The 10916-nt window shown below is 46.8% G+C and overlaps 4 protein-coding genes across 13 annotated transcripts in view; 3 read left to right on the forward strand and 1 right to left on the reverse strand.

The window, feature by feature from the left end:
* The window catches only part of LOC112141861 (charged multivesicular body protein 6), a 3884-nt gene extending 843 nt beyond the window's left edge, over positions 1-3041 (forward strand). Inside the window, exons 2-8 of the mRNA XM_024265048.2 lie at positions 832-941; positions 1090-1177; positions 1251-1337; positions 1414-1479; positions 1559-1639; positions 1721-1784; positions 2522-3041. Coding sequence (XP_024120816.1) covers positions 832-941; positions 1090-1177; positions 1251-1337; positions 1414-1479; positions 1559-1639; positions 1721-1784; positions 2522-2571 — 546 coding nt within the window. The 3' untranslated portion in view covers positions 2572-3041. The remainder of the gene's footprint in view (positions 1-831; positions 942-1089; positions 1178-1250; positions 1338-1413; positions 1480-1558; positions 1640-1720; positions 1785-2521) is intronic.
* Positions 1-4918, reverse strand: part of LOC112141856 (multiple inositol-polyphosphate phosphatase 1b) — a 25652-nt gene extending 20734 nt beyond the window's left edge. The window contains exon 1 of the mRNA XM_024265035.1: positions 4822-4918. The gene's annotated coding sequence lies outside the window, so the exon portion shown is untranslated. The remainder of the gene's footprint in view (positions 1-4821) is intronic.
* LOC112141818 lies at positions 3321-7355 on the forward strand. Its single transcript, XM_036217197.1, has 3 exons — positions 3321-3326; positions 3680-5890; positions 5993-7355. The coding sequence occupies exons 1-2, from the start codon at positions 3321-3323 to the stop codon at positions 4712-4714; spliced, it is 1041 nt and encodes a 346-aa protein (XP_036073090.1). The 3' UTR covers positions 4715-5890; positions 5993-7355.
* A 2776-nt stretch (positions 7356-10131) lies between these two features.
* Positions 10132-10916, forward strand: part of baiap2b (BAR/IMD domain containing adaptor protein 2b) — a 36155-nt gene continuing 35370 nt past the window's right edge. For 3 of the 10 annotated variants that reach the window (XM_024265026.1, XM_024265031.2, XM_036217281.1), the window contains exon 1: positions 10134-10456. In XM_024265026.1, the coding sequence (XP_024120794.1) occupies positions 10382-10456 (75 nt within the window). In that variant the 5' untranslated portion in view covers positions 10134-10381. Of the gene's footprint in view, positions 10457-10916 lie in introns of all 10 variants that reach the window. The other 7 variants (XM_024265022.1, XM_024265023.1, XM_024265027.1 and 4 more) reach the window with 4 other exon arrangements.

The raw sequence follows: 10916 nt of genomic DNA on the forward strand, positions 1-10916 counted from the left end.
AACATAGCGAACCCACAAAAGCTCCTAAATAATCTCTGTTGTTATCATCCATCTCCTTTGTGGACTATTTGGAACAAAATGCGAGTGTTCCGAAACAAATCAACGATGTCTGAGAGCGGGGAGACGCATTCTGGCAGAGGGACGCACTTTCGGACGAGGATCCTACTCAGTTGTGCGTGCGCGCTCCCGCGACAGGGGGGGCACTTCTCGGCAAACAGGCACTTCTCGGCATAACACCGGACCGTGACAGGACGGCGCTGATATGTAGTACTGATTAAGCACTAATAAAATCAGCAATTTGAAAGTTCTCGAGGAATTAGACTTTATTAAATAAGATTATTGACGGTTTTTGGTCATAAATCCACATCAGAAGGTTGGAAATGACTGCTTTTTTGTGAAAATATTCGCGGTTCGGTGAAGCTTCCGGTCGCTGAAACTGGTCCCTGAGGAGGACAGTGGGGTGGTGGGGGGACTCGGTCCAAACCCAGGTCCGGGCTGACACCGAACTCTGTCCTTGTTGTGAGAACTCAGGCTTGGTTTAACCCATGAACCTTCACTCACTATTTACTGCATCGCGGGGATTTCTGGGAAATGTTGTCATTTACGAAAATGACGTTTCAGCCCAACTGGGTTTAATTGAACAGTTTAATCCGAATTCAAGAATATTATACTAATCACAAAAGTAATTATTGATCACAGATTCTGGTGAGTTTATTGTGTTGGAACTGATTTATGTTTTGATTTAATTGAAGGTGTCACGTTTCTTATGGGGGGCGGGGTTTTCTTTGAGGGAGGGGTCTGATCATCTGTCATGTCTGCATTCCTCCTCAGCAACTGAAGCAGCAGCGGGATAAGCTGAGGCAGTACCAGAAGAAGATCCACCTGCAGCTGGATAAGGAGCGGCTGCTGGCCAAGAAGCTGCTCCAGGATGGGAAGAAGGAGTGAGTCCGTCAGTCCAGAACCGGTTCTGAGGTTCTGTCGCAGCTGAAATGAAACCTCGTCTTTTGATCTTGTTACGGTCACTCCAGCTCAGGTGTGTGAACCCACAGAAGCAGATTTCAGGTCTCATCTTTCCTCTGACCTCCACAGCAAAGCTCTGCTCCTGCTGAAGAAGAAGCGGTACCAGGACCAGCTCCTGGACAAGACGGAGAACCAGATCAGCAATCTGGAGCGGATGGTGAGTATCGGTGGCGGCGGCGTGGTGCCGTGGTTTGAGGAGTTCTGACCCGCCTACTTCCTACTGCATTCAGGTTCAGGATCTGGAGTTCGCTCAGATCGAGAAGAAAGTTCTGGACGGGTTGAAGGTCGGGAACGAGTGTCTGAAGAAGATGCACGAGGTGAGCGGCGCCACGCGGCGGCCCGGTGGGCTAGCGGTTCTGAAGCAGAGCGCTGATCAGCTGTTCCTCCCTGCAGGTGATGTCCATCGAAGAGGTGGAGCGGATCATGGATGAGACCCAGGACGCCGTGGAGTACCAGCGGGTAAGGCCTCCAGATTAGGACCCGCGGGTCGGGTCGGTTCCGAGCGTCCCGTCTTCTAACCGTTGTGGTCTCTGCGCAGCAAATCGATGAGATGCTCGCCGGATCTCTGACTCAGGAGGACGAGGACGCCGTTCTGGCCGAGCTGGAGGCCATCACTCAGGTGGGTTCTGGAGCAGACGGTCCACTAAGACCCAAACGTGACGCTCTGATCCTCACATCGGTTCTGATCTGCTTCTCCCAGGGAGACGTGGAGCTTCCAGACGTTCCTTCAGAGGAGCTGCCAGAAAGTCCGGAGCGGAAAGGAGGTCAGCGGTTCTCTGAGAGCTTCATGAAACTCAGAACCTTTTCCTGGTACTTCAGGTTCTGGATCTGAACAGAACCAGCAAATGGCAAAAACTCACATTTTCCACGTGCCTGACAGCAATTTAAGTTTCCAATCACAACGCGGTGTTGTTGACCTTTGACCTTGGGAAGAGGTCTTGAATTTTCCCCTTTACCTTCTACAAACAGGGATTTCAATGGCTCCCCTCCGAACTCCTCGCTCATCATCAGGAAGCTACTTTGGAAAAAAAAAAGTTTTTTTTAAGTTTGTAAATATTGAACGGCGTTCACACAAAAGTGGCGCCCTCCTGTTACTCATACAGTTTATCCCAAAACATTGTGAAAATTTAACTCATGAATCGTTTTCTCAAGCCAAACAAAACGACATATCACATGATATGACTATATTAGGAATGTGGGCGTGGTTTACAAAAACCCTCCGTTGCCAAGGAAATCCAAAAATGGACTTTTGCTGATTCTTCAAAAATCTACGTCGATCTGTCCGTCACCTCCAGACGACCAAAAAATAAAATGGTTGCTATGGAGATAAAACACCAGAAAGGCCGCCATTTTGAAAAAAGTGTTTTTTGTCGTTGAGATTTCAGCAGCTGCTGACAAACCGTTTCTGTAACACTAAAAACTGAAGGGTCTACAGCCCGCATCACTCCACCTCCACCACCATGCTTGATCATTGAAGTGATTCCCTTCCTGTCTGTTTCAGAGCGGGAACGTCCCAGGAAGAAGCCGGAGCGAGAGATGCTGGCCGTGTAGGAGCGCCGCCGACCTCGTCCTCTGGTCTGACGGGGATCGTAACTCGACGTCGGACCCTCACATCCTCTGATGACCTCAGGGAGGTCACAGGGTCGCTTCGCTCAAAACTCAACATTCTCTGGAAGCTGCAGCGTTTGCTGACCCCTCACGACCTCCTGCAGCTTCTCCTCCTCCTGAAACTTTCCCGTAACCACGACGACACATCTGCTCCCCGTCTGACCTCCTTTCCTCCTGATGGTCTAATCCCGTCTCTGCTGAGTGTGAGCTCAGCTCTGATGCTCAGACAGCAGCGTGTAATCTCCTGAAGGTGTTAACGGGACAGAACTCCTCCACTGGATGTCTTTGTTCACCTGGCTGCTGCAGAAGCCCCGCCCCCCTGGCGGACTCCATCAAACTGACATCCAAACACTCCGGTCCGGACGCTCCGGAAATCTGTTTGCTTTTTACAATAAAAGTTTTTTAGTTCTTCACTGTTGCTGTTCCTCACTCCAACACCAGGTGGCAGCAGATCCTAAAGTGAGGCTCTGGTTCCTTGTTTATCTGCTGCAGCTGAACAGAGAATCCATGATTCCTGTAGAGGAAAAAGTTTGATCTTCTGAAAGTGGAGTCTGGACTGAAAACGGTCTGAGAAGAACCCAAACGGTTTGTTTATGCTAATCAAGACGAATCAAATGGATCCTCAGGATCAAAATCAGATAAAATCTGAGGAGATGTTTGTTTTTTCTCGTTTCTCTTAAGATCTTGACAAAATGAAAGTGAAAATCCAACATTTTCTGTTTGAAAGAATAATTTTATCCTTAAATAATGAAACCCACAGACTAAAGTCCAGAAGATCCAGAGTTTATTCCACCGTCAGATCCCCGATTCTGCAGGTTTGGGATTATTTTGGGTTTGTTTTGGAGATTATCAGCTGATGAGGACGCCGCGAGCGAGCCCGCCCCCTGCTGGCCTCCATCAGCGCTTCTGCAGATGAGTCACGGCGGCTCCTGAGCGGCTGTGTGGGAGTGGGCCGCCAGCAGCCTGCCGCATGAATCAGACGGCAGAACGCGAGTGGGCCGGACACAAAGGGCAGATCTGAAGCTGCCGAGCGCTCGCTGCAGGTATGTAGGTGTGTGTGGTCCCCCCACCCAGCCCCCCACGCCTGAAGATCCACTCGTGCTCGACTCGAAACCCAAACGAGTTCTGGAGGAGCTTTGAGGGCGGGAACAAAGACGAGGGAGGTCTGAATCAGACGGAATGCTTCACTGAAACTGTGATTCAGCTCTTTTGTTTGCAGCTGAACAAACTCAAACTGAGTCTGGAGACGTTTCTACAGAACCTCAGATCCAACGCCAGGATCACAGCGGATCCACCGCCAGGATCAGAGGAGATCCGCCGCCAGGATCACAGCGGATCCATCGCCAGGATCACAGCGGATCCACCGCCAGGATCACAGCTGATCCATCGCCAGGATCACAGCGGATCCATCGCCAGGATCACAGCGGATCCATCGCCAGGATCACAGCGGATCCGCCGCCAGGATCACAGCGGATCCGCCGCCAGGTTCACAGCGGATCCGCCGCCAGGTTCACAGCGGATCCGCCGCCAGGTTCACAGGAGATCCGCCGCCAAGATCACAGCGGATCCATCGCCAGGATCACAGCGGATCCGCCGCCAGGTTCACAGCGGATCCATCGCCAGGATCACAGCGGATCCACCGCCAGGTTCACAGCGGATCCACCGCCAGGATCACAGCGGATCCACCGCCAAGATCACAGCGGATCCATCGCCAGGTTCACAGCGGATCCACCGCCAGGTTCACAGCGGATCCACCGCCAGGATCACAGCGGATCCACCGCCAGGTTCACAGCGGATCCACCGCCAGGTTCACAGCGGATCCGCCGCCAGGATCACAGCGGATCCATCGCCAGGATCACAGCGGATCCGCCGCCAGGTTCACAGTGGATCCACCGCCAGGTTCACAGCGGATCCGCCGCCAAGATCACAGCGGATCCACCGCCAGGTTCACAGCGGATCCACCGCCAGGTTCACAGCGGATCCACCGCCAGGTTCACAGCGGATCCACCGCCAGGATCACAGCGGATCCATCGCCAGGATCACAGCGGATCCGCCGCCAGGTTCACGCTGTTATCCCTTCACCTGACTGACTTAAGTTCATCGTTCTCCCATGTTCTGTTTCTTGGTCTTGTAAACCACTTCATGATTCATCTGTGAAAGATTCTCTATCATAAAGTTTTCGTTTTCACTCACTGAACTGAAGCAGCAGGTTGAGCTGAAGGTCAGAGGTCAGGATGGACCGTCAGAACGAGACTTCAGGACAAACGTGGATCCGAGGTGAAGGTCAGTGCTGAGGAACAAGAAGAAACGGAGGGAAAAGGTAGAAACTGAAGAGAATTCCACATTTGAAAGGTAATTTTCTGATTAAATGTAGATTTATGAGTAAATTGGGATTATAAATTCAGTTAACGAGAACAAAGGATTTATATCGTTTATGTGTTGAACAGCAGAATAGAACAAAATACAATAGAAGAGATTAAAATCTAATATAATAAAATAGAATAAAAACAATTTAATAGAATATAACAGAGTAGAACAGCATACAATAGAATATAACAGTAGAAATAAAATTTAACTGATTAGAAAAGGAAATATAATAGAATCAAATACAGCATAATATGATACAATAGAATTGAACAGAATACATTAAAAACAGACAGAATAGAATACAATAGAACAGAATCAAACAATACAGAGTGAAATAGAATAGAACAAAATACAATAGAATAGAACAGATTAAAAAACAATACAGTAGAAGAGAACAGAATAGAATACAAGAACAAAATATAACAATATAATACAATAGAATAGCATAAAATAGAACAGAATAGAATACAATAGAATAGAGTGTCTGTATTGTCACTGCCTACATGTACAATAACATTAAAACCTTCATCACATCAGAATCAAACTTTATTTAATCTGAACATGAAGTCTGTGAACACAGTTTTAAACTCAATATCTATGTAACGAACATATAAAACAAACAATAATAAATAGGAGAATAAAAGACTTAATTGTTAATAAAAAAGTACAGAAAGATCTGAAAGTATAAAACAAATGAATAAATATCTGTGATCTATGATGGAGATCTCTGATGAAGAGCATCCTCCTCCTCCTCTTCTTCTTCTTCTGGAGGAACATCCAGAACTTTCCTCTGTAGTTCAGGTTCTGTTAATGTTTGGGTCTCTCAGAACCGGTTTGTCAGGATCAGAACTTCAACGTCTGGCTGTCATTGGGATCATTTATGACCTTTTTAGAGGTCAATTTCATCAGATTATTTAGTTTTTTGGAATATTTGTTTGAATATTTCCTGTTCTCCAGACACTTCAGTCTCTAACTCCATGATGTTTTCCCTCCACAGCACAGACGGACGTTCTCACATCTCTGCTTCAGAAATGAACCGTCTCATTCAGAGCTTCAGATCGTGACGCGTGGGATGACCCCGCCCACCTCACGGCCGCTCGTCCCACTCATCCCAACCTGAGCCCACTCAGCAGAGATCCACACAAAGACAGCGGCGCCGGTGGGCGAGCGCCGGCTAAAAATGGCAGCAGAACCGGAGAGGTGGGCTCCTGGAAGCCGCCTTCTCCTCCACCGCTGCAGCGGCGGCCGCAGCGTCCACGCTCTGACTCACCGGGCCGCTCTTAACGCGGCGCTGCATTTATGGACTCTGAGAGGAGCAGAAATATCGGCGTCACCACTCAGCTACACCTTTGGAGGATCAGCTGATATTTATGGAAACATGGAGACAAAACGGTCCAAAACAGAAAACTTTGGTTTATGTCTGGAAACGTTTAAGTTTTGACTTTTATTTAAGCAAACTTTTTAGTTGGACTTTTTTGTTAAAAGGAAATAAAGGAAGCGGTTGGATTGGTCGACTTCTGTGACGGTCTGGATGTGAGACGTCACAAATACAGAAGTCGACTGAAGAGAAAATGCAAAACTTTAGTTTCAATAAACTCTTTTTTATGGATTCATTCCGTCTTCAAAGGCTGAACATCCCAGCAAACCTTCTGTTTGATCTTTTATGAGAATCTCTACAGAATCCATGAAACTAAAGCAGGAACTGAGATTAAAAAGAGCAAACGATGAACGTCATGAACCAACAGAACATCAGTTTCACCTCCATAGAGATGCAGTTAAATGAAATCAATCTGTGTTTTTTAGGGCAGATTATGATTGATTACATTTATATTCGTAATCATGAATGAAAGACATCTAAAGTTAGCATGATGATAACATTGAAACCTGAACTGTTCAGTTGTTCTCCTTTAATCCTGATGAGCTAAAACTAACAAATGCTTAAGAAATAGGAGGAAATAGTGAATTGATTAAAAGATTCATAAAGGTTCATGAACCTGATCTTTATGTTCGCTCACAAAAACATCTGATTCTCCTTTTTGTCTTCAATCAGAAAAGTTTTGACAGATTCTGGAAACAGAAAACAGGCTTTTACTTTGAAAAACTGTTCTGGAATTCCCCCATAAAACAACATTTTCAGAAAAGTTTTCCACAAAAACCCACAGATGAAGGAAGAGTCGAGCTTTGGGATTTAAAAAACAAATCCAACTTTTTAGTTTCTTCTTTTTTCTATTTCGTCTAAAAAAAAAGTGTATTTTTCTGCAGGATTAAAACTCCAGATCGTGATTGAACGCAGAGTTTTGGTTTATGTCAGAAATGTTTTTATGTTTTATGTTTGAAAGTAAAGAATTATTGAAACTCGTCATCTTCTCTTGAACTTTTGTTTGGTTCCTTCTGGAGGTTCGTGCTCAGACTTTTATTTTCTTGACCTCTATGCTTTTAAACATAACTATGAAAACTAAATGTAGAGTTTTTATTGAAGTAATCTTGATTTAATCAAACCATCATCTGGAGTTTATAGAAAATGATTCACATTCATATTTGTCTGACAGCTGATGGTTTTTGTGTTGAACTTTAAGAATAAATAAACTGAAACTAAAATTGTTCAACCAAAAAACATGAAACTCTTCAGAAAACTTTGTTTTTAAAATTAAAAACAAAGTTTTGAATAAAAAAACCTTCAGTTTTACCACTTTAGCATAAGTTTCTATTCTTTCATTTCTAATTTATGTTGAAGCTTCATGTTTTTGAACATTATTTTTATTTTAAGTTTTTAAGGCCTTTTTCATAGCCTTCCTTTAAACACATTTGTTTGTTCCTTTTTATTATTTTTTTGTCCAAAACGATCCTTCATTTACTCCGTTTAGCATTTGGAAGTCATGCCAGCAGCTTTCCTCTTTAATTAGGAGACTTCAGGTAAAACGGCCGAAAGGTGAGAAGATCTCAGGTGTCTAAGAGTTCACAGTCAACGAAGTGATTTGATTGGTCTATGCTTGCTATAGTGGGCGGAGTAATAGCCTCAAAGTAGACTCCACGGTGATGATCGTAGCTGTCATTGATGAGGTTGATAAGTCAATCCAAATCTGATCATCATGTCAAACATTAAATCTGATTTAATGTTTTATTCAATCAAATATCTTCATAAAAAACTTTTTCTTAACGTGTTCAGGTAAATTGAGTCTCATTTCATCTGAAATGAGGGATTTTATCAGTTTGATCAAATGCTTTGATGGCTCAGCTGATTAAAAAGTATTAATATATCAAAGGAAAAGAGGGAGAACACAGAAACCTTACAGGTTCTGCCGAGCCCTCCACGGTCCAGACCGAGTTCTGATCCGTGCACTTGGTCTGTATTCAGACTGAGGACGTTTGTGTTTCAAACCAAATCAATGTGACCAAAGATCTCTTCCGTCATTGGTCAGAAATGTCGAGGGCGGGGCAAAGCGACAAACACGAATAGAAGTCCTGAGATTTGTAATTCTGATCAGGATAGTTCACTGAGTCAACATGTATATCTCACTGATCAGTTCTGTACCAACGTCAGGTTCAACTCCTGCTGTGGTACGATGGAGACGCGCTGCACGACGGTTACCATGGAGACGACGCCTAAGAAGGAATGCTGATGAGTGTCTACGACAGATGGATTGTTGGAGAAAACAATGAGTGTATCAGGTTAAAACTGTTGTAATGAATCTGCATTCATCCCATCACATTCCTATGAGTTACTGTGTCTCATCGTTGTTTATATCCCATAATGCTCGGCTACGGTGATCATATTGATCCAGTTGTTCCACTCCGAGCACAGAGTCTATTCAGACTGAGGAAACAGTCCGATTGGAAACGAAACGAGACCTCAGAAATGGGTCAGAGAGCGGTTCTGGGTCTGCTTGAGTGTATTCAGACTGAAAGTCGGGTCTGGATCATCAAGGAAAACAAACTCTGGTTCACATTAAACAAATCAAACGTGTCCAATCTGAATCCACTCTTAGAATAGCCCACATGTTCAAAAATTCAACACAAACTATTCTATTAATGCTGGAAAACAGTCAAATGTCCCACGTTGTTTCCCAAGCGATTAACCAAAAAGTATTCCAGTTGAACGGACGCCGAGGTTCTTTGGTCACAGGGAGAGGGAACCCTGAGATCTCTGATGGGACCACGAGCCGGGACCACCAACCATCTGGGCCGGGGGGTGTCCCTGTGGTGTGGGTTCTGGATCGCTGGGCCCAGCAGTGGGTGAGCCTGGTTGGGCCATGTTTACACTCCTAGGGGACCCCCAGTGTTCCTGGGTGGGTGGCCCTTGATTGCTCTCTCCTGGACTCTCCGTGGGAATGGTGGGTGGTTGCCTGGAGCGTGGGGCGGGTCTCCCTTGGGGGGCCCTGGCTCGTACCTGGGCTGAGGGGATCCCCAGGGCTCCCAGGTGGTGGTGGGCTGCTCGTCTGGGGCTGGGCCACGTGTTGGGCCCCCTGGTGCGGCAGGGGGCTGTTCTTCTGGCTGGGCTGGAGCCTTCACTCTCCCTGCTCTCTGGCCTTGGAGACCCTGTGGGGGTCCTGCTGGCTCTGGTCTGGGTGGCTGCGGGTGTTGGGGGGGCTTACTACCACTGCTGCTTGGGTGGGGGGACTCTCTCTCCTTTTACATTCCATCAACCTCAGCAGTACAGGAACTCTCACCTGAGTACAGGTGTCATCTCACCTTTGTACTAATAGTCTGTGTGACACAATGAAATGTGTTGGTTTGTCTGCATAAGTGTGTGAACTGTAGTTGTGTTCTGTACATGTTGAAATGTCTGTATGTATTTTTGGAGCCAGCAAGTATGCTTGTAACACTTTAATGCGTGTGGACAGGCCCCGCCCCTTTAGACTAATATGCAAACCTGACTGTAAATATATAAATATATATATATATATATATATATATATATATATATATATATATATATATATATATATATATATATTGGGGGGAGGGGGGTACAAACATGAATGTTTTCAGATATTTTAGAGCTAATCATCTTTCATACTTGTCTATATATTGTTTTAAGAAAAAACGTATTTTCTATTTCTGTCTTCGAGCCGCGGCAGACGTGAGTGGCTCCTTTTCCCACCGTCCCTGAAGGCAGCATCTCCCCTCTCTCCCACCGTCCGTGAAGGCAGCACCGCCTCTCCGGTGAGTCCGCCTCTGAGCCTCCACGGCGGGGCTCCGACCGACCGGCTGACTGGCTGGCTCGCGGCTGCGTGGGGATCCGGTGTGGGCGCAGCGGAGGAGCCTCCTATAAAAGGCGGGATCCCGCAGACGGAGCGTCTCTGCACGCGGCGCCGGAAGCGGCTTCTCTCCTCGCGCCTCACTTGGAGAATCCCGTCCGAACCTCAGTCAGAGGAAACCTCCGTCTATGGTTCTGAGCAGCGACCCGGCAAAGATGTCCCGAACCGACGAAGTGCACCGTATAACGGAGAACGTGTACAAGGTGAGCGGGGAACACCTGCCGGTTAGCGGGATGGGACGGAACCGGTTCTGGACGCTGTTAGGCGGCAGTTAAAGAACAGGTGAAGCAGCTGGTTTGGGCCAGGATCCTGCAGGTTCTGGTTGGGTCCGACTGCTCTGTGAGAAGAGACGTTCCTAAAGTCCAAACCGACCACAGCTTCAGTGAAGTTTCCCTCCGTGAGTGACCGGGCAGCGCGCGGGCTGACAGAGCGGAGACCCGCACGCGGGCTGACAGAGCGGAGACCCGCACGCGGGCTGACAGAGAGGAGACCCGCGGAGCTTCAGCTGAACCTCCTCTCCAGTAGCGGAGCTTCTCCTCCTCCTGACTGGAGGAGAGCTCGGTTCCTCTCCGCGTCTCCTCCTTCTCCCTCAGAGGAGGTGCTGCTCTCTCCCGCATTGAGACGTTTGTTTGAAGATGACTCCAGAAGTGTCAGCTCTGAGAC

The sequence above is a fragment of the Oryzias melastigma genome, linkage group LG19 (assembly GCF_002922805.2).
Source record: "Oryzias melastigma strain HK-1 linkage group LG19, ASM292280v2, whole genome shotgun sequence".
NCBI classification, from domain to species: Eukaryota; Metazoa; Chordata; class Actinopteri; order Beloniformes; family Adrianichthyidae; genus Oryzias; species Oryzias melastigma.